Below are 26,214 nucleotides of genomic sequence, written 5' to 3'. Positions count from 1 at the left end.
TTTGTGCACGTATACACGCACACAAGGAAAACTTATACCTGCGTAGCTCCCGTTCGCCGCCATCTTTGTTACGAAACAAAACGACTATCTAGGTACTGCTTATACTACAACAAACCGAATTAGCAGACTCGTTCCGCCATCTAGTGTACGAACGAGAACATTTTTAGATGCCGATAGATGACTCTTGTTAGCATATTATAATACGAGAAGATTTGTTTTAAAAACTTTAAAACTTTACTAGAATCAATTATTGTGATGATCCATATAATTAAGTAGTTAATATTAAGCAAAATACTTTTTTTGAAACATTTTTAAATATAATTTGAGATTTCATGACTCTACAATCGTGTAATAAGACGTAATCCAAAATAAATTGTTTAATTAGTTCCGACTGATATATTATTCATTAAACAACACTTAATTAATGGAATTTATATTAGATTTATGATTTTTGGATACTTACAGATGAGTCATCACAAAATTATATCGTGGAAAAGCAAAAGGGATAAATAAAACTCACCCACTTCACATTTTTACCGAACAAATTTATTAAGAATAATAATATTATATTATAATAATATATTATGTACCGATCACTATTTTAAGCTTAATATTAAGTGAAATACATAAAATTATGATACTATAATCGAAATACTGTTTAGCACATTAATTTCGAAAATACAGAAAATTAGCCCTGCCAAATTTAAATAAACGTCACATTCTAAAAATGTTGCCATATGTCAATTGTCAAATTGTCAAATTGTAAATATTAGTTTCTTAGAAAAAAAAAACTTGAAAAAATCATGGGAATAATATTAATTTTAAATTATTATGTCCTTAAATGGACAAGACCAAATTAATGAAGGATCATATTTAGTAACTTTTAAGCGTTAACTGATACTTATAATAATTAATTAATCACGCTCGTTATAAAATTATTGAGCCAAGTCATAAATTACTAAGTACCAAATTTGTGCGAAATATATATAGCATATAATATAATATAACAACTAGCGATTTATAATTTATATTACATAAACATAATATTATATTTTTTTATTAAATAATAATTAATACTTTTTATTAAGTATTCAACAATGCAACAAGAATAGAATAATACATAGGTAGGTAGTTTGTACTGTATTCTTGTCATTTTTACTAGCAGCAGCTCTGAATACTGATATAAAAATGGAAGGCCTAATAAAATAATATAAATAATGAGAATTTTAATTATATTATACTCGGTGACTTATCGATGAATAAAAATAAATATATATAATATAAGTAGGTACTATATGTGATATTACTATCCCATTTTATGAAGTGTTCATTTTACGATTTCTTTGATAATAGCCTTATACGTTACAGTAAAGTACATAGTTATAAATACTATTTCAGCAAACGAAATATTTATTTACATATTTTGTAAGTAGTAAATACACATTTAGGCTATAAGTATTTAGTCCTGCAAATATTCAGTAACTAATTCAAGTATAACATGGGCGAATTTATAACTTTCTTGTATGCTGTATTATAGAAATCAAGTGCAGTACTAAAAGGCAGTACAGTAACAACCAACACGTGCAATTTATATAAACAATCGTAACGCATAACAATAATTACAAGTATTTGGTACATATAAAATAACTTCGTTCTGGGAGAAATGTAGCTCTTGCCTATAACTTAACTTATCTTTTAATAAACATTCCATGAATATCGCACCAACAAAGTTATTTGACACGTCCGGTAAAGCAGTTATTATCTTATAGTTATAGGAAATTAATTTGTTTTGTGCCGATCAGGGCAGACGACTTTGACTTCATGTAGAGGCAGATCTCGCACGACGATAGCGTGGAAAGCCATGTTCGTTGTTGCCAATATGTATTCACAAACCGAGAACCACGTAAAAGCTGAAAATTAATATTATTATTGCATACACAAACTCTAAGAACTGTTTTTGAAGTGTTTGGAACAATGTTGAGCGAAATTTCCATCGTAATAAGCGATTGCAACACTTGTAACTACAGTCTACAGTTGCTCATTTGTTGCCATATAATTACGAGATATTATGTGAAAGCAAAGAGTTAGGAGTTCGAATCAGTATACTTCTCCTTCAAAATGCGATAGAGATAAATGTTTCATAATTTAAAGTAATTGTTTGACTCATATTTACAAAAAATTGAAACTTTTCTTTCGCAATGCACCCAAAAATCATAGAAATGTTATTGTTTCTAGGTCTTTTATGTAGGTAATATATTATATAAACTACTTAACTGCTTAATACTTTATTAATATTGTTTTATGCATACGAAATTCATAAGACTTATAGCATTAATTATTCTAGAACACTCGGTTTCAATACTGCGAAGTTTCGAAATCCGTGCGGTAGTTTTCGCGTGATTGAGGAATAATAAATAAATAAATACATATAATTATTAACCAATACCGTGCCAATACACACAAAGCTTCGCATTTATTATACATAATATTATGTTTTATGTAGTATCGGGTATAGAGAAACAAATATCTAAAAAAAATCTGATCTGATTGTTATCTTTTATCGAGTAGTAAAATTCATACTTATTGTTCGGAAATAATCTGTTCTAATAATCTATCGTAAAACGATTATTTATCATTGAAATAGAGTGAAGTTTTCTCACCAAGGTCTCGGCAAAGCAGACGGTGTCTTAGGAAGAAAATAATGAGTCCAATAGTAGCAGCTATGGCTATGAAGAACAGATTCCAAACGAGTCGGTTCGTCCGCACCGGCTCAAGCACATCACTAGCGATGCATCCAACACGCGCTCTACATAACATGTGCAAGAGGGAAGCCACCATGAACACTATGAATATCTTCTCGTGGACAACTGGAAAATTAAGGGCAATATAAGTTTCATTGTAATTGATTAATCCGATGGAAATGCAATGCAGTAAATACGTAACTTAAAAACGAGAGATAAACTATTTATTTATGTTTAAATTATGTACTAATTACGGTACATATATTTATAATCGTTAAAACTATAATACCCACCGTACCTACTTAACAGAATATAAATCGTTAATTTAAGTTTGAAAATGGAATGCATTTCTTAAAAAGTAGGTCAACGTAAAAACTTTAGCTAGGTTTTGTAAAGCTTGTATTCAGGTGAAAGAATGAAAATGTTACTTTCATTATGGATAATGGACGGTCTAAAATCGATCTTGGCGCTGGTCCAATAACTTAGTTGCAAAAAAGAATGAGCGCGCTTTTTTTTTTAAGCGCTCACCATAGAAAATGTTTCAATTGTTTTTGTATAACAGTAAGAACTTAGGACTTAGGTACCTACTCATTTTTTATATAAGATTTAAGTATTAACGAATAACGGATTTATATTTTTTCATATCTTACAAAATTAAAAAAGAGCGTGTGTGCCGAGCACACGCGTCAGAAGTGAAACTTCTTTGCCAAAATTGTCGATTTGCTCCATGACGTGACGGTATTGCCATGATGAATATTAGAAAAAAATAACTTACAATAATTTTCTCGATTTGAAACATAGGTAACACCAGTGAGGGCGAACAGTTCAATTAAATTCAACCAATAGCATGCGTCCCCCAATTTCGAAGCCAAAGTCCGAGTCTGAAATTAAAAAAAAAAAAAACGTGCAATTTAAATTTTTTAAATAATGGTGGTTAGAAATTAAAATACACAGACATATTATGTGGTGTCTGAGTGATTTCAATCACTTAAGGATTTATTTAAAAATTCAATATCTAATCGATGTCTCCATAGTATTACAGTACTTAGTCTGATCCATGTCTGATCAGCCCCCCTAGACAAGTGGCTTTCTATTAGCGTAAAGTTCAATAGAATAGATTATGAATGTATGAGATTGACGTTTGATTACGACGACGACGACGATTGATTACGTCAATCTCATACATTCATAATCTATTCTATTGAACTTTACGCTAATAGAAAGTCACTTGTCTAGGGGGGCTGTCCAGAGTTCGATCTCCGAGAGAAAAAGTTTATAATTCCGCCTCGGCTGTAAATATTGTTAAATAATAATTTAATATAAATTACCTCTTCATCTCTTATAAACACAGTGCGCTCTTTATGATAGTTATAATATAGAGATCCTATCAATAGTCTTGGTCCTAAGTGGTAGGCAATACATATTCTCCAAATATACCTTTGTGGGCTGATCCCAGTAATTGCACTTATTGATGGCACTACATTATACACCTGAAAGAAAATACATAGATCATTATTTAATTTTCATATAATGGCAACACTTAGTCATAATTCGAATTTATTTTTTATTTCTGTATACGTGCTAACTTGTAAATATAAAGCTTACTGTTACATACCCTACAGTGTGTTTCATGTATGTCATCTGACTGGAATATAGATGCTGTCACGTAACAAAATATTAAAGCGCCTAATGGAAGCCAAAGGGCAGTCAAACATATTTTCCTTAACGCACATGTCCACAAAACTCCCTAAAAATAATAAAATTAAAAATACTAGGTACGATATTATTACAGCGCTAAATCTGCATTTATAAAATAAATAGTTATGAAAAAATTGATCACCTTATGTTCTACAACGATTAATGCACTGTTCACATCTTCTGGGTTATTTAAGCGATAATTTTGCAACAATTGTGAATTTTGTGCCGACTCTTCCTGTGCGTCATTTAACATTTTCTCACTATCATTCAATATTTGTTTATTAAAATCATATTTAAAAAATTATATTCGATTCATTATTAGTTATTTGTATTGATCTGCTTCGAAACCATTTTAGTTTCACACGTTCAGATTATAATCATGAAAACTCTTTGTAAACATTTTTAACAAATTCATAACTATCGTTTTTTTATTGATCAACGATTGGTGTCCTAAATTGATCACGTTAACTTAACAAAGTCACAATTTGTAAAATTGAAGAATATGAACTAAGGCGTGGAGTATAGATAGGTTGTTTGGACTTGCGCATTTCATGCCTCAAGGTGAATAATTACACCCTTTGTTTGGTATGAAATACTTAACGTTCCTACGTTAAGTATATTTTGTTACATGTAGCTTTTCTATTTATGAAGTTATTATAATGTTTTTATGTTATATTTTTTTGTAATAAGTACTACAAATTAATTTTAAACGCCTAATGTTTAGATACTAGTTAAATAATTAACAATAAATCAACACGCAGTTTCTTATTTTAATACCTGTTCATAATTCAATTAATTATTAGTCAAAATATTTAAGAATAATGATATTGTGTACGTTGATAATATTTATTTGCTTAAAAAATCAACATGTATTATTTTTAAACGAAAATTGACATGACAGTTACATTGATGCTGTCATTGTCAGATCAAGAATACAATTACTCCTAGCGTGTCAGATTTCCTTTGTTGAAAGCAGAAAGTGTCAAATAATTGTCAACAGTGTGCTTAGAACTTGCGCTATAGACCGGGAGATACTGACACAAAATTTCGAGTCATTTGTAACAGGATGGCGGTTCTACAGGGGTCTTAGTACGCAATGACAAAAAGAAAAACGATGGTGTGAACGCTGGTACCGGCGGCTTAGTCGCGTGGGCGTTAGTCGAACTCGTTGGAAAAATAGCGAAGTCAAACGATTTGTAACACAAAAATTTTAGAATTTACCGATAGCCCATAAAAAAAAGTAGGCGGTAGTGTCATGCCATACTTTTCCGGTGTGACTTACAGCCCGCCATACCGACGCGAATGTGTTGATTTAAAAAAAACAATTCAACCATTTGTACCAGGCTAACTTTTGCACAGGTAACCATCGTCGTGCAGCCATTTACGAAAATCGCCATGCCATACTTTTCGGACGATTCCAAATGGTCGCCATACCACCGAAAATCTGCAATTTTTTTTTTCGCCGAACCATTTGTAACACCCTAAATTTTTTTTTCAACAACTCCTGAATGATTATAAATAGAAGTGTGATAATGCCATACCTGTGGGAGGTGGCGAATGTGTATAAGATTTTTTTTTATTGTATGATTTTATTCGTATTTTGAACGATTTGTAACAGTATGGCATTAATCTTTCCTATAAGTTTGAGGTTCAACAAATATAAATACAAAATTTCAAAGATCTAGGTGGTAGAAATCTTCACTTCTATAAATTAATAAGCAATTTATTTATGAAGTATGGCAGCACTTTTTCCCCCTACTAGAAGTATGGCAAATATAATAATGGTCACATTTTATCAAATACTCTCCAAAAATCCAAATGCAATACTGGTACAAAAAGTTTGGCGAAAAAAAAAATTTTTTGCAGATTTTCGGCGGTATGGCGACCATTTGGAATCGTCCGAAAAGTATGGTATGGTGATTTTCGTAAATGGCTACACGACGATGGTTACCTGTGCAAAAGTTAGCCTGGTACAAATGGTTGAATTGTTTTTTTTTAAATCAACACATTTGCGTCGGTATGGCGGGCTGTAAGTCACACCGGAAAAGTATGGCATGACACTACCGCCTACTTCTTTTTTATGGGCTATCGGTAAATTCTAAAATTTTTGTGTTACAAATCGTTTGACTTTCGCTATTTTTACGACGAGTTCGACTAACGCCCACGCGACTAAGCCGCCGGTACCAGTGTTCACACCATCGTTTTTCTTTTTGACATTGCGTACTAAGACCCCTGTAGAACCGCCATCCTGTTACAAATGACTCGAAATTTTGTGTCAGTATCTCCCGGTCTACTATGAATGTGTAAATTTTGGAAAACTGGGATTGTTACAATATTATATACTTGGAAATTGTGACTAAATATTATGTTGTTATAACTTTATTAATATTCTTAATAAAGAAAAAAATGCATTCGATGAAAAATGTATGGCATATTATGTTTGTTACGCTACTCTTTTGCTCAAAAAAATCGAACGCTTCGAGCCACTGGATGGTGACAGAAAGCGGCTTAATTCAACCAAGGGTAAAATATATTTACTGTTTATAACATAGGTCAATATAGACATAAGTATTTAACATTAATTTTTCTTGATGAAACTTGCAGCTCGACTCTCCTTTTGAGATGGCCCGGTCTTACGATTTACTCTCGTTTTTGAAGCAAGAATCGCGATGGGATGAAATAATTAATTTATACCATGAACTGGCAAAAAAGCAGCAACTTCTAGATGATCTTTGGACAGATATTGAAAGAGATACAGATTTAGGTATTGATGTAGGAAAGGATGAAAATTGTATGAGAGCAGGACCTCTAAACATGATTGACTGGTCCCACGCTCCACTAGAAGACGGTACCATAAAGAACATCCCCGAAGAAGAGTTTCACCTGCCAAATCATTATGGGCCTGATATTGAGATGCCAGATTGTAAAAAGATATCTTCTCTAACCTTTAGCATGTTTGCCTATGAACATTTAAATGTAAGTTCTGTTTTTGCATAGTATTTTTTATTATAATGATATAAAAAATGAAACACCTATTTAATTGTTTAATAATGTATTATTTCAGAGCATGATAAAAAGAAATAACATTTCAATAACTCTGGAATATCCGTCTTTGGAACTCATGTCTTCTGCGAGTACTGTCGATCAGTTTGGTCATTGGCTGGCCGGTGCCTTGCGCAGGAACAGTTCTTCATGGCTGCATTATAATTTAGCTGCATTGTTTTGGCGAATAAAAGGAAACGGACCTAAAGCACTGGAGTGTTGTCGCCGTGCAGTGTTATATGCACCTAGGTAAGTAATTAATCAGAATAATTAATCAATAAGATTAATTGCCGCAAACATTACTTTGTATTTTTTTATGTCATAATTGTGTTATATGTAGTTATAAAAATAAATTTTGTAATAAATAATATCAAGTATGGAATGTAATGAAATTCCATGTTCAGAATATTCAGATTACATATTTGTGTCATACCAGTGTATATGAATATATTTGTATTGTATATTTTTAACTGTTTCAGAGAGTACAAAGATATAGCCATGCTCAATTTAGGATCAATATTATACAGGGCTAAGAAGTATGAAGATGCTATAACAATACTAAATGGGGCTTTGGATCATGACTCTATTAACCCCATCGCACATTTTATACTTGGCAACATTTATACATATTTGGGAGAATTTAATATATCTCTAGCGCATTATAAGGTTGCGTTGAGTATAAATCCTAAAATGGATATAGCGAAGAAACATAAATATGCAGCATTGTGTCATGTGTATTTAGGTGGGAGGATAAAGAATCTCAAAGGGTAAGCTTTTTTAAATTTGTTCTTATTTTTAAGTCATAGAAAAGGAAAAATAAATTCTTAAATTTTTTAAACAGTTCAAATCAGTTTTTACTGCTATATTAATGGATTACAACTGCTATAATGGTATGGTAAATCAAGTCACGACTTTTTAAACATACTTAAATGATCTATTCATACTATTATATGTAGTAAATAGTAATTTTATTTGCAATGCAAGTAATTTATGGCATCTTAAATCAATTTCAAGTTTTACTTAAATTGCCCTCCAAAATTAAGCTTTGTTAATAATTATCCAATTAATTAAACATCTTATGTTATATAACTATTTTGACATAATTTTATGGTTCTGCTTTCTTATGTTCTTTATGTTTATGTGTTGTCAGGAAAATAGACAAATTACGTGAGGAGTTGAACAATTATAGTTCTAAAGAATCTCAATGGATCAAAATGCAAAGTGAATTCTTGAAAACCATGAAACCTGTTGATGGATATGGTAAGACTTGTCTTTACTTATTCGTCTTTTTATTATTTTTTTATCTTTATATTAATACTTAAACTTCAATAATCTGAAGCTTTCCTGCTGTTTAAAAGTACATATTATCATTAAGAAAATTTTATAATTTAATGTATGAATTGTTTTTCTTTAAACAGATTATAAAAACGTGGAAACGAATTGTGCCAAAATGACTGAATTAACGGGACTGAAAATAAGTCAATTAAAAGTGACAGGTGACAAATACTCATTGATAAAATACTTTTTCGACGGACCTATATACAATGATCGCTTGATGGAAGTTTCTGGAACAGCAAATTTGGACGCTATTTATACGTTACAAAGGATTGTAAGTCATATACAGAGGCACGCAAATATGGCGCCTGAAATATACGTGCACTTGAATAAAGTCACCATTAGCGATGGAAAGGTTGCTACCGAAGAGGTTTTAGTACCTGCACTTGCGGAAGAATCTAGTGGTAATATAAGTCCTACTAATATTATAAATGCGAAAGTTTGTGAGGATAGATGTGTATGTGTGTGTTTGTAACTCTTTCACACAAATACTACTGAACCGATAACAATGAAATAATGCACACATATAGAGGGTAACTTGGATTAACACATAGGTTTTATCCCGGAAATTCCACGGGAACGGGAACTCTGCGGGTTTTTCTTTTAAAACGTGGCCGAAGCCGCGGGTGGAAAGCAAGTTCTTTTATATATTTATTAGTAAATAATGCTTTACATATTTTAATCTTACATAATGTTGATAAATAAATTATAAACTGGAACAAACGCATATCAGCAAATTTAATAGAACAGTAGTTGATAAAAGTTCAAGGTCAAATAGTTTTTTCCGATAAATGAGTTTGATGAAAACCATAACAATGAATAACACCTTATTACAATTTGCAATTTATTTTAAATTTTTCTTCCAAAAAATATACCTTAAAATTGTATTAAAAATTATAGATAATGCACAAAAATCTGCGTCTTCGCCTGCGGAGGAAGTCAAGCCTGAAGTAAAACAACCCGAACCAGAGAAGAAAGGTTCTACAGATGATCCGCTTACTGAATATGAAAGTGGTATATTTTTGTAAGTAACTAGCTGTGCTCCACGGTTTCACCCGCATTCATCCGCTCCTATTGATCTGAGCGTGATGATATATTATAGCCTATAAGCCTTCTACGATAAATGGGCTATCTTACACCGAAAGAAATTTATAATATTGAGTACTAGCGACCCGCCCCGGCTTCGCACGGGTGCAATGCTGATACTAAATACACTACAGAAAAGACAGGCTTCGCACGGGTATAAAATAGATAGCCGGGCGACTGGCCGGTACCGCCGCAAACGCTACGTCCCGCAATTTTTAAATCTGTAATATCTTCGTAAATATTCACTTAAATCATACGGTGTAAAGGGCCGTATAGATCTATATTAAATGAACAATGTATTCAAGGTATTTAATTGGTTAAGGATTAATGCTGTATTGGTTAAAATCGCATAGAAAATTAGCCATTATTTGTCGTAAAAAGTAAATGACAAAAAAAAGTTATTGTGGGTTATCCATAAGAGATAGACATATACCATCGCGGACTTTTCTGTAGACCTTTTCAATGTGTATAATACTTAGTACATTATTTTGATAAAACTCATAGGGTTCAGCCTGCGTTTGCAATGTAAGCGGAAAAAATGTAATTTTTTACGACATCACATTAGAAACCTCAAAAATAACAGTACTTCTCCACTATTTAATGGATATTATTATACATATAAACCTTCCTCTTGAATCACTCTATCTATTAAAAAAACCGCATCAAAATCCGTTGCGTAGTTTCAAAGATTTAAGCGTACAAAGGGACATAGGGACATAGGGACAGGGAAAGCGACTTTGTTTTATACTATGTAGTGATAGATAACATATTTTTCATTTACTAGCATAACCTGGTGGCTGAAAATTTTCTGTCTCGTAATAACAAATCGTAATAACATGCGTATATTCTTCATGTATCTTTACAATATGTGCAAGTAACACCATTCATACTTATTTTTCAAGAGTAAGAAAGTTACTTTTAAAGACAACCAACTTTAATGTTTTCTTTTATAAGATAATACAAGTTTACCATAGTTTTGCAGCAGTGGGCGATAGCTATTTTTTGAAGTGAAACTTCTTTATCGGGGATTTACAAAAATTTAGTGTAACATTTTTGCGTTACGCCGTACGCGTGACATTTTTGCGTTACGCCGTACGCGTGACATTTTTGCGTTACGCCATACTCGTGACATTTTTAAGGTCATAAAGAAACACGTCACAAGTTTCACTTCTTACGTGTGTACTCTAGTACACGCATACATTTTTTATTTAAATATTAACTATTTTGAAATACTAAATAATAAAATAATTTTGTCTATTTTTCCCGTATAGGTACCCACCGACAATGCAGGTAAAAAGGAACGAAGAGGAATTCGACACAGAAGCAGACTGGCCGTCGGACGAAGTGTGTACAGTCACAGCTCCTAATTTCCCGGATAAAGTTGAAGCCGTGTATCCCGTGTTCTTACCATTGGAGAATAAAGGGATTAGGTAATGTTGTTACATGATTGTTTTGGAATTGTTTTGTTTTAAGTGTACATGCAATTTTTTGTTTTATTTTAACAGTATCCATAATAATTATAGAATTTTAAAACCACTCCTCAAAAATCTCTAGGGTATATATAGACACATGTCGGACACTAAAAACTACACGACGAACAAACACATTTTTTTCGTAATTTTTTTTTAACTAACTTTAAAGTAGTCCGACATCTATACAGCATTTTGATTTTTTTTAACATTTTTTAATGCATTACTACATCACATTTTACTATAACACGTAGTATATTATTATTAGTCTGTGCTATAACTATACAATATTCATATGTATTATACTACATACCTACATTTGAAATTAAAAGTAGCCTCTTTTCACACTCCACATATTATTTTTAGCTTTACACTGTTAAAGTATAGTTTACATTGATATAGGCGCCCCTTACAGAGTGAAGGAACTGCTCACAGATAAGATTGGAGTGCCCTTGAATGTGGAACATGAGTTACCGTGGCATCCGCCCACGTGCCCACATGATAAGGAAAAGAAGAGTTATAAGTGAGTATCGGTACTTATTAATTTTTGAAGTGAAACTTCTTTATCGGGGTTGGACAAAAATTTAGTGTAACATTTTTGCGTTACGCCGTACGCGTGACATTTTTGCGTTACGCCGTACGCGTGACATTTTTACGTTACGCCATACTCGTGACATTTTTAAGGTCATAAAGAAGTTTCACTTCTTACGTGTGTACTCTAGTACACGCATACATTTTTTTTATATTGTTTTATTCAACTGTAATCTATATCACTACATAGTATAAAACAAAGTCGCTTTCTCTGTCCCTATGTCCCTTTGTATGCTTAAATCTTTAAAACTACGCAACGGGTTTTGATGCGGTTTTTTTAATAGATAGAGTGATTTAAGAGGAAAGTTTTAGTATATAATTTATTAGGTTTTAGCCAAAGCGGGCGACGCCGCGGGCGGTAAGCTAGTATGTATATGTAAATATGTAATGAATAAATGAAACCCGTTTTCCTTGGTCACGGCATCACGCGTGAACGGGTGGACCGATTTCGATAATTCTTTTTTTTATTATATTCCTTGAAGTACTTCAAGGAAAACAATAAAAAAATAATTATCGAAACATAATATATGTATATTACATAACATCAATTTCTGTCAGTTTTGGGGTATTGTAAAAAAAAAAATTCGAATTTCACAAACAACACGACAAAAATTGGGGTTGGCTATATTTTTGTATGTTTTTTTTTGTATATTTAAGGTAACATTAACATCGTTATACATACAGCTTCTAAATAACCTTTATATTGTCTGAGTTGTCTATATGCCGTAAGCACATTATAAACTTACTTGAGAACACATTTTATATTTAATGTTGTGCTCAGAAAATTAAATTAAATTATTTAGTTATTTTAATTATCTTATCTTTTTGATGCGCCCTCGCTTTTTAACAATGTCTTACATGTCCTTTATTTTTATGGTTGCCTGGAGGAGATTGCTTTTAAGCAATAAGGTCGCCTATTGTACAATTTTCAATTTTATGTATTCATTTATTTTAAATTTCTCTTACATGTACAATGAAGTGTCATAAACAAATAAAAATTATTTCATGAAAATATATCTTCGTATTACAGACCTCAATTATTGATGACGGAGGTTGTTGATACAGACTATTTAAGGGAAAAATTGCTTGAATATGTCAGTGATGGAGACATAGAGAAGGCCAGTCATATGCAAGATGCGGAAATTGGACATCGAATTTATGTTGCCATGAGAAAGGTATTTATTTATTAAAAATTAATAAAATTATACGGTCTGCTTTTGCAATTTAGATCTTATATGTATCGAAAGAAGTTAAATTTTTACTTGACTGGTGTTCGGGGTGATATTTTGTATAGGCACTCTCTAGTGTTGGATTTAGCGATTAGACCTTTTATATGAATGGAATTCTAAATCCAGTTTCCTTTAAGATATTTCCAGATTACTTTATCTTACATTCAACATTTATCTGTCTCTTTGTTTATTGAAAATTGATTTGATGAATGGCTTTCACAGACCCTTATTATGTATTTTGTTTAATTTATTTGGCTTTCAATACGCGAGTATATTTAAGTCCATGATTGCTCACTACATTATTTTATACATATAACTAGTGGTCCGCCCCGGCTTCGCTCGTGGTACCTACATGTTTAAACTGTCTTATCTCTCAAGTTGGATCGAACTGCACATGGTGTGCGATTTTTATTATAATCGGTTAAGTGGTTTAGGAGTCCATTGAGGACAAACATTGTGACACGAGATTTATATATATTAAGACTAATTATTTATTAAAATACTCATCTAATGTTTTCATTAATTATTTTTCCACAGAGATTAGCTCCCAAATGGATAGCTCAAGTATTAGCATCTCTCTACTGGCGAGTTCGCGGGAACAGAGTGAACGCACTACATTGCCTACAATCCGCATTAAAATCAGTTCATCCGAAATATAAAGACGTGGTATTAGTATCACTTGGATCGGTTTATATAGAAATGGGACACTTTGAAGAGTCTCTATTGGCCACGGAAGAAGCTTTCAAGACGAATTTGGGTGAGGTATGTAGTATCTATACTAATATTATAAAGCTGAAGAGTTTGTTTGTTTGTTTGAACGCGCTAATCTAAGGAACTACTGGTCCGATTTGAAAAATTCTTTCGGTGTTAGATAGCCCATTTATCGAGGAAGGCTATAGGCTATATATCATCACGTTAAGACCAACAGGAGCGGAGCAATGCGGGTGAAACCGCGGAGCACAGCTAATTAAGGTCACATGTATGTAGTTTTAAGCTATTTAGATCCGATTTTTTGTTGTGGATATATTGCGACGTAATGTTTTTAATATTTATATACAACTAGCTTTCCGCTCGCGGCTTCGCATTGTAATTGTTACACATGACGCATTTTTTAATAAAGCGCCATCTATCGGAATTTATAAATTTCGGAGTTATACCTTCCCATGGAAATGAGATTCTTACTGTGGTTAAAGGTAACGTATGTTGAGCCTCCTAGCTATCCCCAGACACAAAAATCATTTCAGAAAATCGCTGCGTTGCGACGTGAAAGAGAGACAAACAAACCAACAAACACATTTTTGCATTTATAAAGTAGTAAGAATGTGTATGCAATACACAATATAATAATATGTATGTCTTTTTGTTTATGCTAAGCAACACCTACTTGAAATTGAATTTTTAAAATAATCATATTAAACTAAGATCAAATCTTGATTATTCTCACTTTTTTTATTGCAGCCCGCAACAAATTTCCTTTTAGCAGAATTGAATATGCTCAATAAACATAGGCTAACCCATATATATCATCTAAAGCACGTGGTTCGAGTGGAACCAGGTTTTATGAACGGTCTCGCGAGGAATCTACTCAATGCCTGGTCTTGTATACTCAAGCAGGTCAATAAAATACAGGAGATTGGTGAGTTATTTAGATTATATTTTTTAAGTAGCATGTTTTTTTAATTGTAACGTGACATTTGTATGGGAAGGATGCAATAATAAGTACTTTCTTATAGGTTTTTTAACACTCCAGTATTGCGAAACGAGAATGATAAAATTTTGACTCTGCGTTTAATGTTAATACTTTACACAATTAAGATATACAAAACGTATTTATATCTGTGTTTTCATAATATTTCATATATGTATAATTATTCTATTGCAATAATTTTTCTCTTCTATTGCTATAATCTTTTTAAAGCTCAATTCGTTATATGAATATTGAATGTAGATTTCAGCGAAGGAGATATTTGTACACAAGTGGAGCCAGGAATCAACATGGTGTGTGAAAAGGGCGGTGAAAACTGTCATATGACCAATATACAATGTTTTAGTAGTCACGATAGAAGTGAGTACAAAAAAAAAGTATATATATATATATAAATGTCTTAAATTAAAATGCTAAGTTACGTTTCCCCTATTTCTATCATTTATCCATACAGCAATTCTTTACTTCAATTTTCTTATTCATTCCAAATAAATTTTGGTAGTATAAGGGCCGATTTTTTAATGCTTGGATAAAACTTATTCGTCGAATAATGTATATAAAACTACCATTTTAAAAACGTATTCTAATTTAATATTATCATGTAATACTTTATTGGTTTTATCCAAGCATTGAAAAATCGACCCTAAGTTATGTATGTATTGTTTCGTTACAATAATCGTGTTTTCTTTAATTCTAAAAATACAGTCTCAAAGTTGAGATTACTATATTAAAATTCTCCAAATTTATTAATTTCATTGGACATAGTGTACATACTCCTAGAACAAAGTGATTAGGCTTTTGTACCAAATCTTTTGTCGTTATTAAAGTTCGGAATCTAATTTATAGTTCAACCTATTTTTATTTCAGCGGAATCAAGCGTAATAATGAAACTTCTAGAACAAGGTGACAAAGCCAATCTGCCAAAGGATCTAATGAACGAGAAATTCTTTGAGTATGTCATTCAAAACACGCCTTCCGATAGAAATGACAGGCTCTCACATCAAGCGAATTACGACCATATGATGAAGGCCGTAGAGACCGTTTTGATGGGATGCGGGCCTTTGGGGTGTAATAGTGAGTAGGAATGAATAAAACTCCAAAATTGTTGTAGTGTTTTATTATAATCATAATATTTTATATACGAATTTTTCTCAACACAGTAAATTTCAGGTAGAATTTAATTCATAAAATAATAACTCTAACGTTAGTAAGTTCTTTTATTTTTCTTTTTGATTCTATTTAGAGAAGAAGAAAATTAATCAACTATAACATCTTTTTATAACATCAAATATAAATTAATTAATTAACAACAAATTAATTATAACATCTTTACCTTGCGTTTCATGTTACATTCAAACTTAATGGCGGCTCGAAACATGGAAATATGGAAATACGCGTGCGTATGGTCGGTCTAGCTATGAACGGTTTTATGAATTTCCATACATATGACAAGCGCGACTGACGTACGCACTGATGGTCGGTGAAGCTCTGCTACCGGCCTTAACGTTCCGGTTATATCTAAAATTGTTTCCTGTGCATCAGATCGTTTGATGTTTCGAGCCGCCATTAAGTTTGAATTGTTATGTACCACTTTGTTGAAAGCAAATCTGATAATATATTTTACATTATCAACACTTTCATATAATGTTGTCTATAAAAATTGCATATTTTCTACGTTTTCTGCTTAGGTTTACAGCCAACAGATTTATCGCTGACTGAAGAAGAATGTGCCCATCATTACATTCAACTAGGATATTGGTTACATATTGTCAGCTTTAAACAACTACTAACTGATACGAATTTAAGGTAAGTTCATGTGATATGAGTTAATAATTAAAGGAAATAAAACCACCATTATTTTTGCAATTAAATTTATTGAAGATGTGAAACAAAAAACAGTATTTTTAGTAACTAACATTAAATTTTTACATTAACCCAATCATAATAATACCACATAATACATAATAGTAGCTAAACGCTACAGAACGGACACTCTCCGCCTCCCGCCAAAATTAAACACTTACCTCACCCCGCACGATCGTGATTAAAATGGGCCACATTTTTCTGCAAGGACGATACGCAACGAAGATTGACAACATTAATCAAATTGACTTAAAGTAATTTTATTATTTTGGATTTGTGATTATTGGTCCATTGAAAAGTTACATTTGGGGTCGCATTTTTTAGAGGACGCAATTTTATTTTTTTGATGTGTAGGGGGGGTCAGTGTGAAGCTATCACCAAGTTTGTGGGGTCGCCACCCTTGTCCCACGGCCGCCATCTTGAAAATAGCGATTGAAATGGTTTTTACGATATATCACTTAAACTATTTATCTGATAATAAAACAATGTTAACATTATTCGTTGCAAATTAAATTCTCTACAACTTAGGTTCAGTAACTTTTTGTCGTAGAACTATAAACAAAAAAGTTATAAGTGAAAATGTTCAGAAATTAGAGATGTTTATATTTTTCAATAAAACTTTTTTTTTATAAGTTTACGAAGAAATTATATCAGACCATTTTTGTAGATTGTTTTTCGTAGAACAACTTTTATTTACAACATTTTTTCATTAAGTAAATAGCTAAGGTTTTACAGCCATCCGAAGTGAGTACAGCTATTTTAAGTACTCTTTACTATACAGAATACGATATATTATGTGTGTACTAATAATAATTTGTCACCAGTTATTATTTTATTTTTGTTATAATAATATTTTTAATAATTAATTTTACAATATTATTAATAATTAATTATTGAATCTTTTCCCCACAACCCAGGAGGTAGAGTCTGGAAGTGCGTTTTTTTTTACGTCGAAAAGCAGGGCTGAAATGTTCTGCAGTGTGCTTCCATTGTTGTGGAGTCTGGGAATAGAGCCAATAGCCAATTTATTATGTATAGTTACTACTGAAAAATAGTACTCACTTCTGAGCGCTGTAAAACCTTAGCTATTGACGTAATGAAAAAATGTTGTATATAAAAGTTGTTCTACGAAAAACAATCTACAAAAATGGTCTGATATAATTTCTTCGTAAACTTATAAAAAAAAGTTTTATTGAAAAATATAAACATCTCTAATTTCTGAACATTTTCACTTATAACTTTTTTATTTATAGTTCTACGACAAAAAGTTACTGAATCAAAGTTGTAGAGAATTTAATTTGCAACAAATAATGTTAAAATTGTTTTGTTATCAGATAAATAGTTTAAGAGATATATCGTTAAAACCATTTCAACCGCTATTTTCAAGATGGCGGCCATGGGACAAGGGTGGCGACCCCACAAACTTGGTTTTAGCTTCACACTGACCCCCCCTACACATAAAAAAAATAAAATTGCGTCCTCTAAAAAACTCAAGGTCAGGCCTAAAAAATGTAACATTTCAATGGATCAGATATTGTGCTGTTTACGGATGTATTTCATCAGAAAAACGCGATTTTTTTTTACGCTAGTCACAAATGTGCCAATTTGCAGTCTCTACAGTTGGACTGTCAAAACGATAATTTTGTATGGAGTATCCGGGGTGTGATAATACGACAACATTGCTATAATCAATATTGATATGGTACATGTCTTATATACACCTAATATATTAAATAGTATAGTTTTAATGTCACCAACAACACTGATAATTTCCAATTATAAAAGTGCTTATGTTTACAATTTTATATTACGATTATAAACCTTAACACCTTGGCCACGGACACCGGCGGCGCGACCGACGGCGCGACGGGCGGCGCGGCAATTCGCGCGGCGCGGCAAGCACGCCACGGGCAGTTGCGTTCGCCGCCGCGATCAGTGTAGACGAGGAGACGAGATGGCTTTATCAAAGTTAGCTCGACGTTGTTTGGAGAGTAGCAGCTTTTTTGCTCAAGATTTAATGTTTGGAAGATATAAGTAGTGGAGTACACGAATTAAATAGAAATCGTGTTACAGACGGAGAATTCCACCAAAAATATGAAAAATATAGGCATGATGAAAAATTATGTTGCGGGTGGCTAGACTTCCAAATAGCTGGTCTAGCTAGAATTTCTGCAATAAAAGCTTCCGTCTCCATTTTCGCGAAAAAAAAACGATTCGCTCGGGGAAATTCCCCGGTCGTCTCGCTGGTCGCCGCTGCGCGTGGCATGCCCAGTACATTTCCATACATTTGATTCATTCGCAAGACGCGCCGCCGCGCCGGTCGCGCCGCGCGAATTTTCGCTATAGCGAATTGTCCGTGGCCAGCACGTAACACATTGCAATAAGGTCCATTTCACGCTGTGGCTATAATATTTTACGATTTTAAACTATCACATTACAATAAGGTCTTTTCATTTCTCTTTCAGGCTACCATCAGACATAGTCGCAATATCGCCGTCCAATAAGAAAATACCTGATTGTAAACTAATCACGGATCCAATAGATGACTTCTACTTGGAAAGGCTCAGTAGAATCGATACAGATGGCTGGGAACCAATAATGACATTAACACATCAATTTGCTGAACTGTTTAATTATTTCGACTATGTCACCCTTGGAGCTAAGATCGCGAAGTATGTGGAGACTGTAAGTAAACATTCATTACTACAATACAGATCTATAACGATGTTATTACCCATTTTATTAACTGGGTAAGAAAATAAGATTTTGTTGAGTGATAATAATTTAAAAGTGAGTCCGACTCGTACTTAACCTTTATGTTACGTTACGTTTATCAATTTGTTGAAACCACTAAGTAGAACTTGTATCGATCAATGTTGCGGGATATTGAGTAAATACGAGAGATATGAGTAGCAGCGTGGCGCGCGAGACCGCGCGGTCATCTGGACTAAAGCTTTCGCCTGGTGATGATGACGCACAACGCTGCGGTATGCGTATGTGATGCCGGACACTCAATCATATGAAAAACGTCGATAATTTTCTCTTGTTTCGTCGCAGTATGCGTCAGCGGCGAAAAGCAAGGCAAAGGCAAGCGCGGTAAAGTGGGGAGGTGTAGCTGTAGCAAAATAAACTGACCACCTCTCTGCAGGGACGGTAAATGCTGCGTCGTGACGCTGCGTTGGGGCGCATACCGCAGCGTTGAGCGTCATGATCACCAGACCAAAGCTTAGCATTCATTCAGTGTTATTTGTTTTTGATTCCTGACATAAAAATACTTCCTATCACTAGACTGTACTATCTCAATTAAATCAATCCACAGTTATATCACAGCTCTACGTCGTGTGTTTTTTTTTTGTTACTTGCCTTGACTTGCCTATTTATCCGGCAATAATTTGTTATGTACCTGTATATAGTATTGCTAGAGCTAGTCACAACTACACTTATTTTATTTTTTACAACAAAAATACTTTATTGTGCACCACAGACAGAAGTACAAAATGGATAAATATAATATAATAATAAATAAAAGAGCACAACAGGCGGAATTTTTTATTTTATTTTACACTTGTATAATAACCGACGCTTGTCGTTAGCGGCCGAAATCGTGGGTGGGCGCGCTGACGGCGAGCTGGTGGTGCGGCGCGGGCGGGCACGGCGCGTGCGCGGTGCGCTGCGCGGCGCTGGCGCACGCGCTCGCGCCGCACCACCTCGCGCCGCACCCGCTGCGCGCGCTCATCGCGCTGCTGCACATGTGAGTATACACACCGGCAGCTGGTGGTGCGGCGCGGGCGGGCACGGCGCGTGCGCGGTGCGCTGCGCGGCGCTGGCGCACGCGCTCGCGCCGCACCACCTCGCGCCGCACCCGCTGCGCGCGCTCATCGCGCTGCTGCACATGTGAGTATACACACCGGCAGCTGGTGGTGCGGCGCGGGCGGGCACGGCGCGTGCGCGGTGCGCTGCGCGGCGCTGGCGCACGCGCTCGCGCCGCACCACCTCGCGCCGCACCCGCTGCGCGCGCTCATCGCGCTGCTGCACATGTGAGTGTACATACAATACACGTCCTGAGACATTTGCTCAAGAAGCTTATATCTAATACACTGGAGATTTCAGTATGAACGTTAACTTGTAACAAGAAAATATGACCTTGAATGACGCCTGTATGTTTTTTTATCCCTTTCACACTTTCACCTTTCAACTTAGCAAGTTAGGTGTGAAAGGGATAAAAAAACATACAGCTGGCGTCATTCCATGTCATATTTTGTTGTTACAAGTTAATGTTCATACTGAAATCTCCAGTGTATTAGATATAAGCTTCTTGCATTTGCTAATATTTGATGTTCCTAGCGCCACAACGTGTGTAAGGTTTCTCATCGCGCTGACACACATGTGAGAAGTATATTTGTTAATAGGTTTCCGCCCAGGATTCCCCGATAAAGGCAAAGGAAAAGATGAAAAAGTCCTGGGATTTGATATTGGGATTTGAGATTTCCGAGATAAAATCCTCAAACTATTTGTACCACATTTCACCCAAATCGGTTCAGTGGTTTGGGAGTGAAGAAGTAAATATAATAAAAAAAAAACATACGAATTTTCAATATTTTGCATTTTAATACAGAAATTATTGTAAAAGATGATGAAAATTTAAGTGCGGATCCTCTCTGAAACTGATCAAGTTGATTCGAACACGGGCGAACGCATATATACATGCAGCGCACGCATACGTGCGTCGAACGCACAGCGTCATGCATGCGTTGCAAAATAAAATGACTTAAGGTTATGACTTAGAAATATGTTTTCTTTGTTGTTTATAAATTGTAATTTCCCCGAACCAAATATGTTTCAGTACCTGAAAAATAAACACTTATTAGTAATTATATCGCATATGTAAACAAATTAAAGGGCAGAATTTAACCACTTACATGGTATGAAACTCCAAATTTTTCAAAACTAATCACGTCTATCAGCAAATTAACTAAAATTGTACTAATTAAAATTATTATAATTTCAACAGGCATTCCAAACAACGAGACGCAAAGGAAGTTGCGTATCTCTCGTTCTACACGTCGCCAAAGAGTAAAATAGAATCGTTCCTTGTTGCTGTCTCCCATACGTATCTTGTAAGTATAGGTCTACCAGAATCTGATGGCATATTTATATTTACGAAATAAAAGATTTTCATATGGCAATTTTATTTGACAACTATCAAATTGGTTGTCAAATTATTTGTCTTCTTTGCAATTGATGAATAATTTTTAGGATTTTGTCTAAAAAATCTTCGAAAATGTCGAAAAAGCCGCTGCGATCACAAGCAAGAGGTGTTGTTTATAATGTGTATAGAAAAACATTCGATGAAGAAGGGTCAAACACATCACAATTTTCAATTTTGAATATTTTATTGGTAAATTGGACTTACCCGTTTTGATACTTAAAATAAAAAATATTATAAGTAGGTAACTATAATATTGTTTGTTGATTAGAATATAATTTTATGAAAACTTATTACAGGAGTTTCCAATACGGCTATTCGTCAAGTCCAAGCTGTCCAAGTCAATTTTATAATGTGTTTATCTTTAATACTTACGAAAATAAACATAGTTTTATTTTATTTTTATTTTATTTTATAAAAAATTATTAGCAATCTAGTTTTGATCTGCATTATCATTACATCCATTTTTTTACATGGCATAATGATAATGAATATACAAATATAGGTAAGTGTAAATAATAATATGTATTACATAGATAAAAGTAATATGTATATTATAATTATACATATAAGTATGTACCTACATAATATTAAGTGGATATCTCATTATTAAGTAAAGTATTGTTCACTTAAGTAATGTGACTAATGATGTTGAGGACAAAATAAAAAATAAGCAGTATCAAGATCGTTCAGTCCATTTTCCCTAGGGTTGCACACTCAAAATTTTAATTTCCCAATTTGCCATCAGATTCTGGTTTACCTATAATATTAATCTGAGAATGTTGAAAATAATGTCATTTCGTAGATGTAACAAATTAAGGATACGTCTTGAATATTTTCATGAATATTGTGTTATTTGTTTTCAAGGTTGTAAAACAAAATTAGTAATAATATTTTCTAGTTCTCACTTTTATATATATAGCAATTACGTGTCAAAGTAAATAAAATTCAAAAAATTATAAATAAATGAGTTGGTTTAAAATTAAATAACACATACATTAAATTAAAAATAATACAACTTCTCATTTTTTATGCAGTAAACAACGGTACTTTTGAGTCAATAAAAATATTTTTCCCTTCCGTAACGATAGATAGAGATTCTTCCCATTTGCTCCTTACCCAAAATTTACTATAAGGCGAAAAACATCAAACAATTTTTAAGTGACCATATTCGAAACAACGGTAACAAAAAAAACATTTTTAAAAATATAAAAAAAAAAACATTTTTATGTTACATGAACATGATTATTTCTTTTACAGGAGGAATTTGATCAAGCCGTCTGGATGTACAGATATTCTCTAGCATTTGATGAACAATTCAAACCGGCCAAAGCTTGCCTGCACGCTACCATGTGTCTTATGTTCTATGGCGAAGGTAGCAAAGGGAAAACTAAGAAATAATACTTGTTTATAAGAAAAAATATATGTATCCTACCGCAGAATGAGGCTTCCCGTATACTTCCATTAATACTCATTATATATTATATTTCATTGGATTAGGATTAGGATATTTGCGTAATCGAAAACTGAAGTAGTATAAGAAAAGGTTTTTAATACCTTGAAGTCAAGGTCTAAAATCCTATGGACGGTATTGTCTCCGCTTTTCATACATTTTATAATTAATACTAGGGACCTATAATAAAGGACTTAAAAGATTTTTGTTGTATTTTTAGCAACGTTTTATTCGATATTTTGAATATCGGTTACCATTTTTAATGTTGAAGCATTTTTTATTATTGTTGTTGAATTTTTTTTTTACCGTTATTCCATTTTTTTGCGTGTGTGAATGAAAGTTTGGTCAATGTATGTTGAATTTATTGGAACGAACCGACTTTGAAATTGAACATTGAATGTTCCTCGTTTGTAATTTATTTTTACATTTTTCCTATTATTATTACAAGGTGAAAATATACATCACATGGGTTTTTAGCAGTTTACAAAAAACAATTTCAGACAAGTTTGTAGGTTAAGTACATTTTTTAGAATATACAATAGATATTCGATAATTCGGACAAAAACTAATCAATTTTGTTATTCATGAAATTAAATAAACGAACGATGCCACTGAAACGTACTTCATATGCTCAAAATATTGATACATGAGGTCATGCACGATTAATCGTCGTTTAGCACTTATTTTCAAAGATTGATTGAATTTGGACCTTATAAATAAGGTATAAAAGTCGAAATTCAATCATCGTATACAACTTGTAGTCTATAATGCTTTATAGCTGTATGTTGTAATTTTTTTACATTTTTATTATTATTACGCAGCTGCTGCTCTGATCTTTGTCCGAATCATCGAAATGTCTTTAATTTTACCGCCTAGTAGATATGAACAAGGACTATCATTCCATTTGTAATTTTAAGGAAATCGGAATGTTTATAATGATTAATGACGTATATTGATGTCTATGGAATATGGAAATGAAATAAAATTTGGCATTTTGAATAATTTGTTTTATTTTTATCATCGATCTCATTGAGATACATGTAGAAGCCACCATAGTAAGCTAGCGATCGTGTAAAGACAATAAACACGCACACACTCTCACCATAGTAAGCTAGTCGGCCGCCATTACGTCGTGAACTACCGACTGATTAACTGCGTCACTGTTTCACAAAAAATATTTAAAATGCCGTCTTGCGTGGTTAAATGGTGTCGCAACAGTACAATTTTAAATAACAAAACACAAGGGATTACATTCCACAGGGAAGCAAGTTATTTCTTTTATGTTTTAATGACAAAATTATTACGGCAAAATTTATAGAAAAAAATACAGCCGCCATTGTCATCAGGACAGCTGTTGTCATGGCAACAGGGCACACACACATGGATGTTTCGCCGACATTACTAGGCTTCACTCAATGTTTAGGCGATATACCGTCCGTCTTTTTGTATACGTCCATGCTCCCACCCAACACATACTACAAATGCATATTATTCATTCATTAATGTATTTATTATTTTTTCTATATGTTGTCCCCTTTTAATAGTGACTAAAATTTCAGTTAAGAACTTCATGCTTTGATGATGAGCAACGCATTGTAAGGGTTAATGAAAATAATACCGCGGTGAAGGGCTACTAAAATATTTTTTATGTGTAAAACTAATTTCCCGGCAATTGATGTTGTTCTCCAAAGACACCCTTATTACTTGATATTTGATAATGAAAAATACATCACGACCGTTTCAGAATATAACTACACAATATATAAATACATAAAAATCAGTCGATATTTTAATGCCGCTAAATATTATCGGTTTCGTATAAGAACAACACTCACCTAGCCAGACAATATTATTTCTTAATTTATTCAAATTCAAATTCAAATAGGTATGATATATATATGGTACATAGGACACGTATATGACAGTTAGATGGCGCTATAATGTATATAAAAAAGTAGCATACGAAATACCAACAACATAGAATAAAATATATTATGAATGTTATTCTAAAGAGGTAATAGTTTCTAATATGAATACTAGATGGCGTTGTTATTAACATCAAAGCTCGCGAAAATTTTACCTACTCTGCTGCAGCCCTCTGCTACAGGCACTTTTTTCGTAAGATTCGAGGTGGTTTCAATTTTATTTCAAGAATGAAATGTAAAGGATAGGATGCATAATTTTTTAACACTTGAATGGATTAAGTATTTTTTCTTAGTGTCAATCAAATAAATAAAAAATAATAATTATTGGAAATATCACATTTTATAGAGAAACAACTACTGTAAATTATTATCATAACAAATATGGCACTACTTAAATGTTATAAATCCCTAAATTAAAAAGGTTCTTATACAAAACAAGTAAAAAACTTACAATAATAGTTACCCGTCTATAACAAGCAATCGTTGAACTTAAAACAGACATCCCATTGCAAGATGATAATAAAAATTCCTAGCATATTATGTACAATAATACAAAATGGTAAAAGAATTCATTTATAATTTAGGTACTGTTTCATTAGCGATAATGCTTATGAGAAAACCTACATACAGTATAGTACTTACGACCAGGTAAATTTAAAAACATTATATATAATTCCGATTAGAGCCATGGTGTTCGCAGTCTTGCAGTGTAGATTATGAAGCACCCACAATAACTATTGGAACACGCACAAGAGTATAATTGGATTACTAGTCCTGTGCAGCGACCAATAGTTGTTTTGGGCTTCATGTCTTCGGCGACCGTCGCTCCGAATCAGTCCGGCTGAAATAACACATCGTATTAGTTAAACAA

General features: G+C 33.1%; 2 protein-coding genes across 2 annotated transcripts; one reads left to right on the top strand and one right to left on the bottom strand.

The window, feature by feature from the left end:
• Positions 1–594: 594 nt before the first annotated feature.
• Positions 595–4,960, bottom strand: LOC149902177 (post-GPI attachment to proteins factor 2-like). The gene is made up of 6 exons (XM_090110274.1): positions 4,582–4,960; positions 4,357–4,488; positions 4,070–4,231; positions 3,517–3,622; positions 2,661–2,867; positions 595–1,910 (listed from the first exon to the last, which is right to left on the bottom strand). Exons 1-6 carry the CDS (start codon positions 4,690–4,692, stop codon positions 1,780–1,782), a joined length of 849 nt encoding a protein of 282 aa, XP_089966400.1. The 5' UTR covers positions 4,693–4,960; the 3' UTR covers positions 595–1,779.
• A 1,778-nt stretch (positions 4,961–6,738) lies between these two features.
• LOC149902176 (tetratricopeptide repeat protein 17-like) lies at positions 6,739–24,414 on the top strand. The gene is made up of 19 exons (XM_090110444.1): positions 6,739–6,962; positions 7,044–7,415; positions 7,504–7,730; positions 7,961–8,248; positions 8,632–8,741; positions 8,900–9,220; positions 9,717–9,840; positions 11,174–11,332; positions 11,787–11,894; positions 12,993–13,137; positions 13,729–13,953; positions 14,650–14,827; positions 15,140–15,256; positions 15,764–15,970; positions 16,585–16,702; positions 19,225–19,444; positions 20,353–20,510; positions 21,771–21,876; positions 23,226–24,414. The coding sequence occupies exons 1-19, from the start codon at positions 6,846–6,848 to the stop codon at positions 23,364–23,366; spliced, it is 3,441 nt and encodes a 1,146-aa protein (XP_089966570.1). The 5' UTR covers positions 6,739–6,845; the 3' UTR covers positions 23,367–24,414.
• Positions 24,415–26,214: the final 1,800 nt, after the last annotated feature.

Source organism: Colias eurytheme, chromosome 15 (genome assembly GCF_061535395.1).
Source record: "Colias eurytheme isolate Ceu_HAF_F1 chromosome 15, ilColEury1 Martin Lab GWU primary, whole genome shotgun sequence".
NCBI lineage: Eukaryota > Metazoa > Arthropoda > Insecta > Lepidoptera > Pieridae > Colias > Colias eurytheme.
The sequence above is the reverse complement of the archived record's forward strand: the minus strand, read 5'-3'. Positions and strand labels throughout refer to the sequence as shown.

Coding starts and splice junctions, on each gene's coding strand:
- LOC149902177 (XM_090110274.1), bottom strand. CDS start 4,692: ATGTTAAATGACGCACAGGAAGAGTCGGCACAAAATTCACAATTGTTG. Junction 3,623..4,069: donor TGTTTATAAGAGATGAAGAG/GTAATTTATATT, acceptor TTTTAATTTCAG/ACTCGGACTTTGGCTTCGAA. Junction 1,911..2,660: donor TCTGCTTTGCCGAGACCTTG/GTGAGAAAACTT, acceptor ATTAATTTTCAG/CTTTTACGTGGTTCTCGGTT.
- LOC149902176 (XM_090110444.1), top strand. CDS start 6,846: ATGCATTCGATGAAAAATGTATGGCATATTATGTTTGTTACGCTACTC. Junction 14,828..15,139: donor CAATAAAATACAGGAGATTG/GTGAGTTATTTA, acceptor TATTGAATGTAG/ATTTCAGCGAAGGAGATATT. Junction 20,511..21,770: donor CTCATCGCGCTGCTGCACAT/GTGAGTATACAC, acceptor TAATTTCAACAG/GCATTCCAAACAACGAGACG.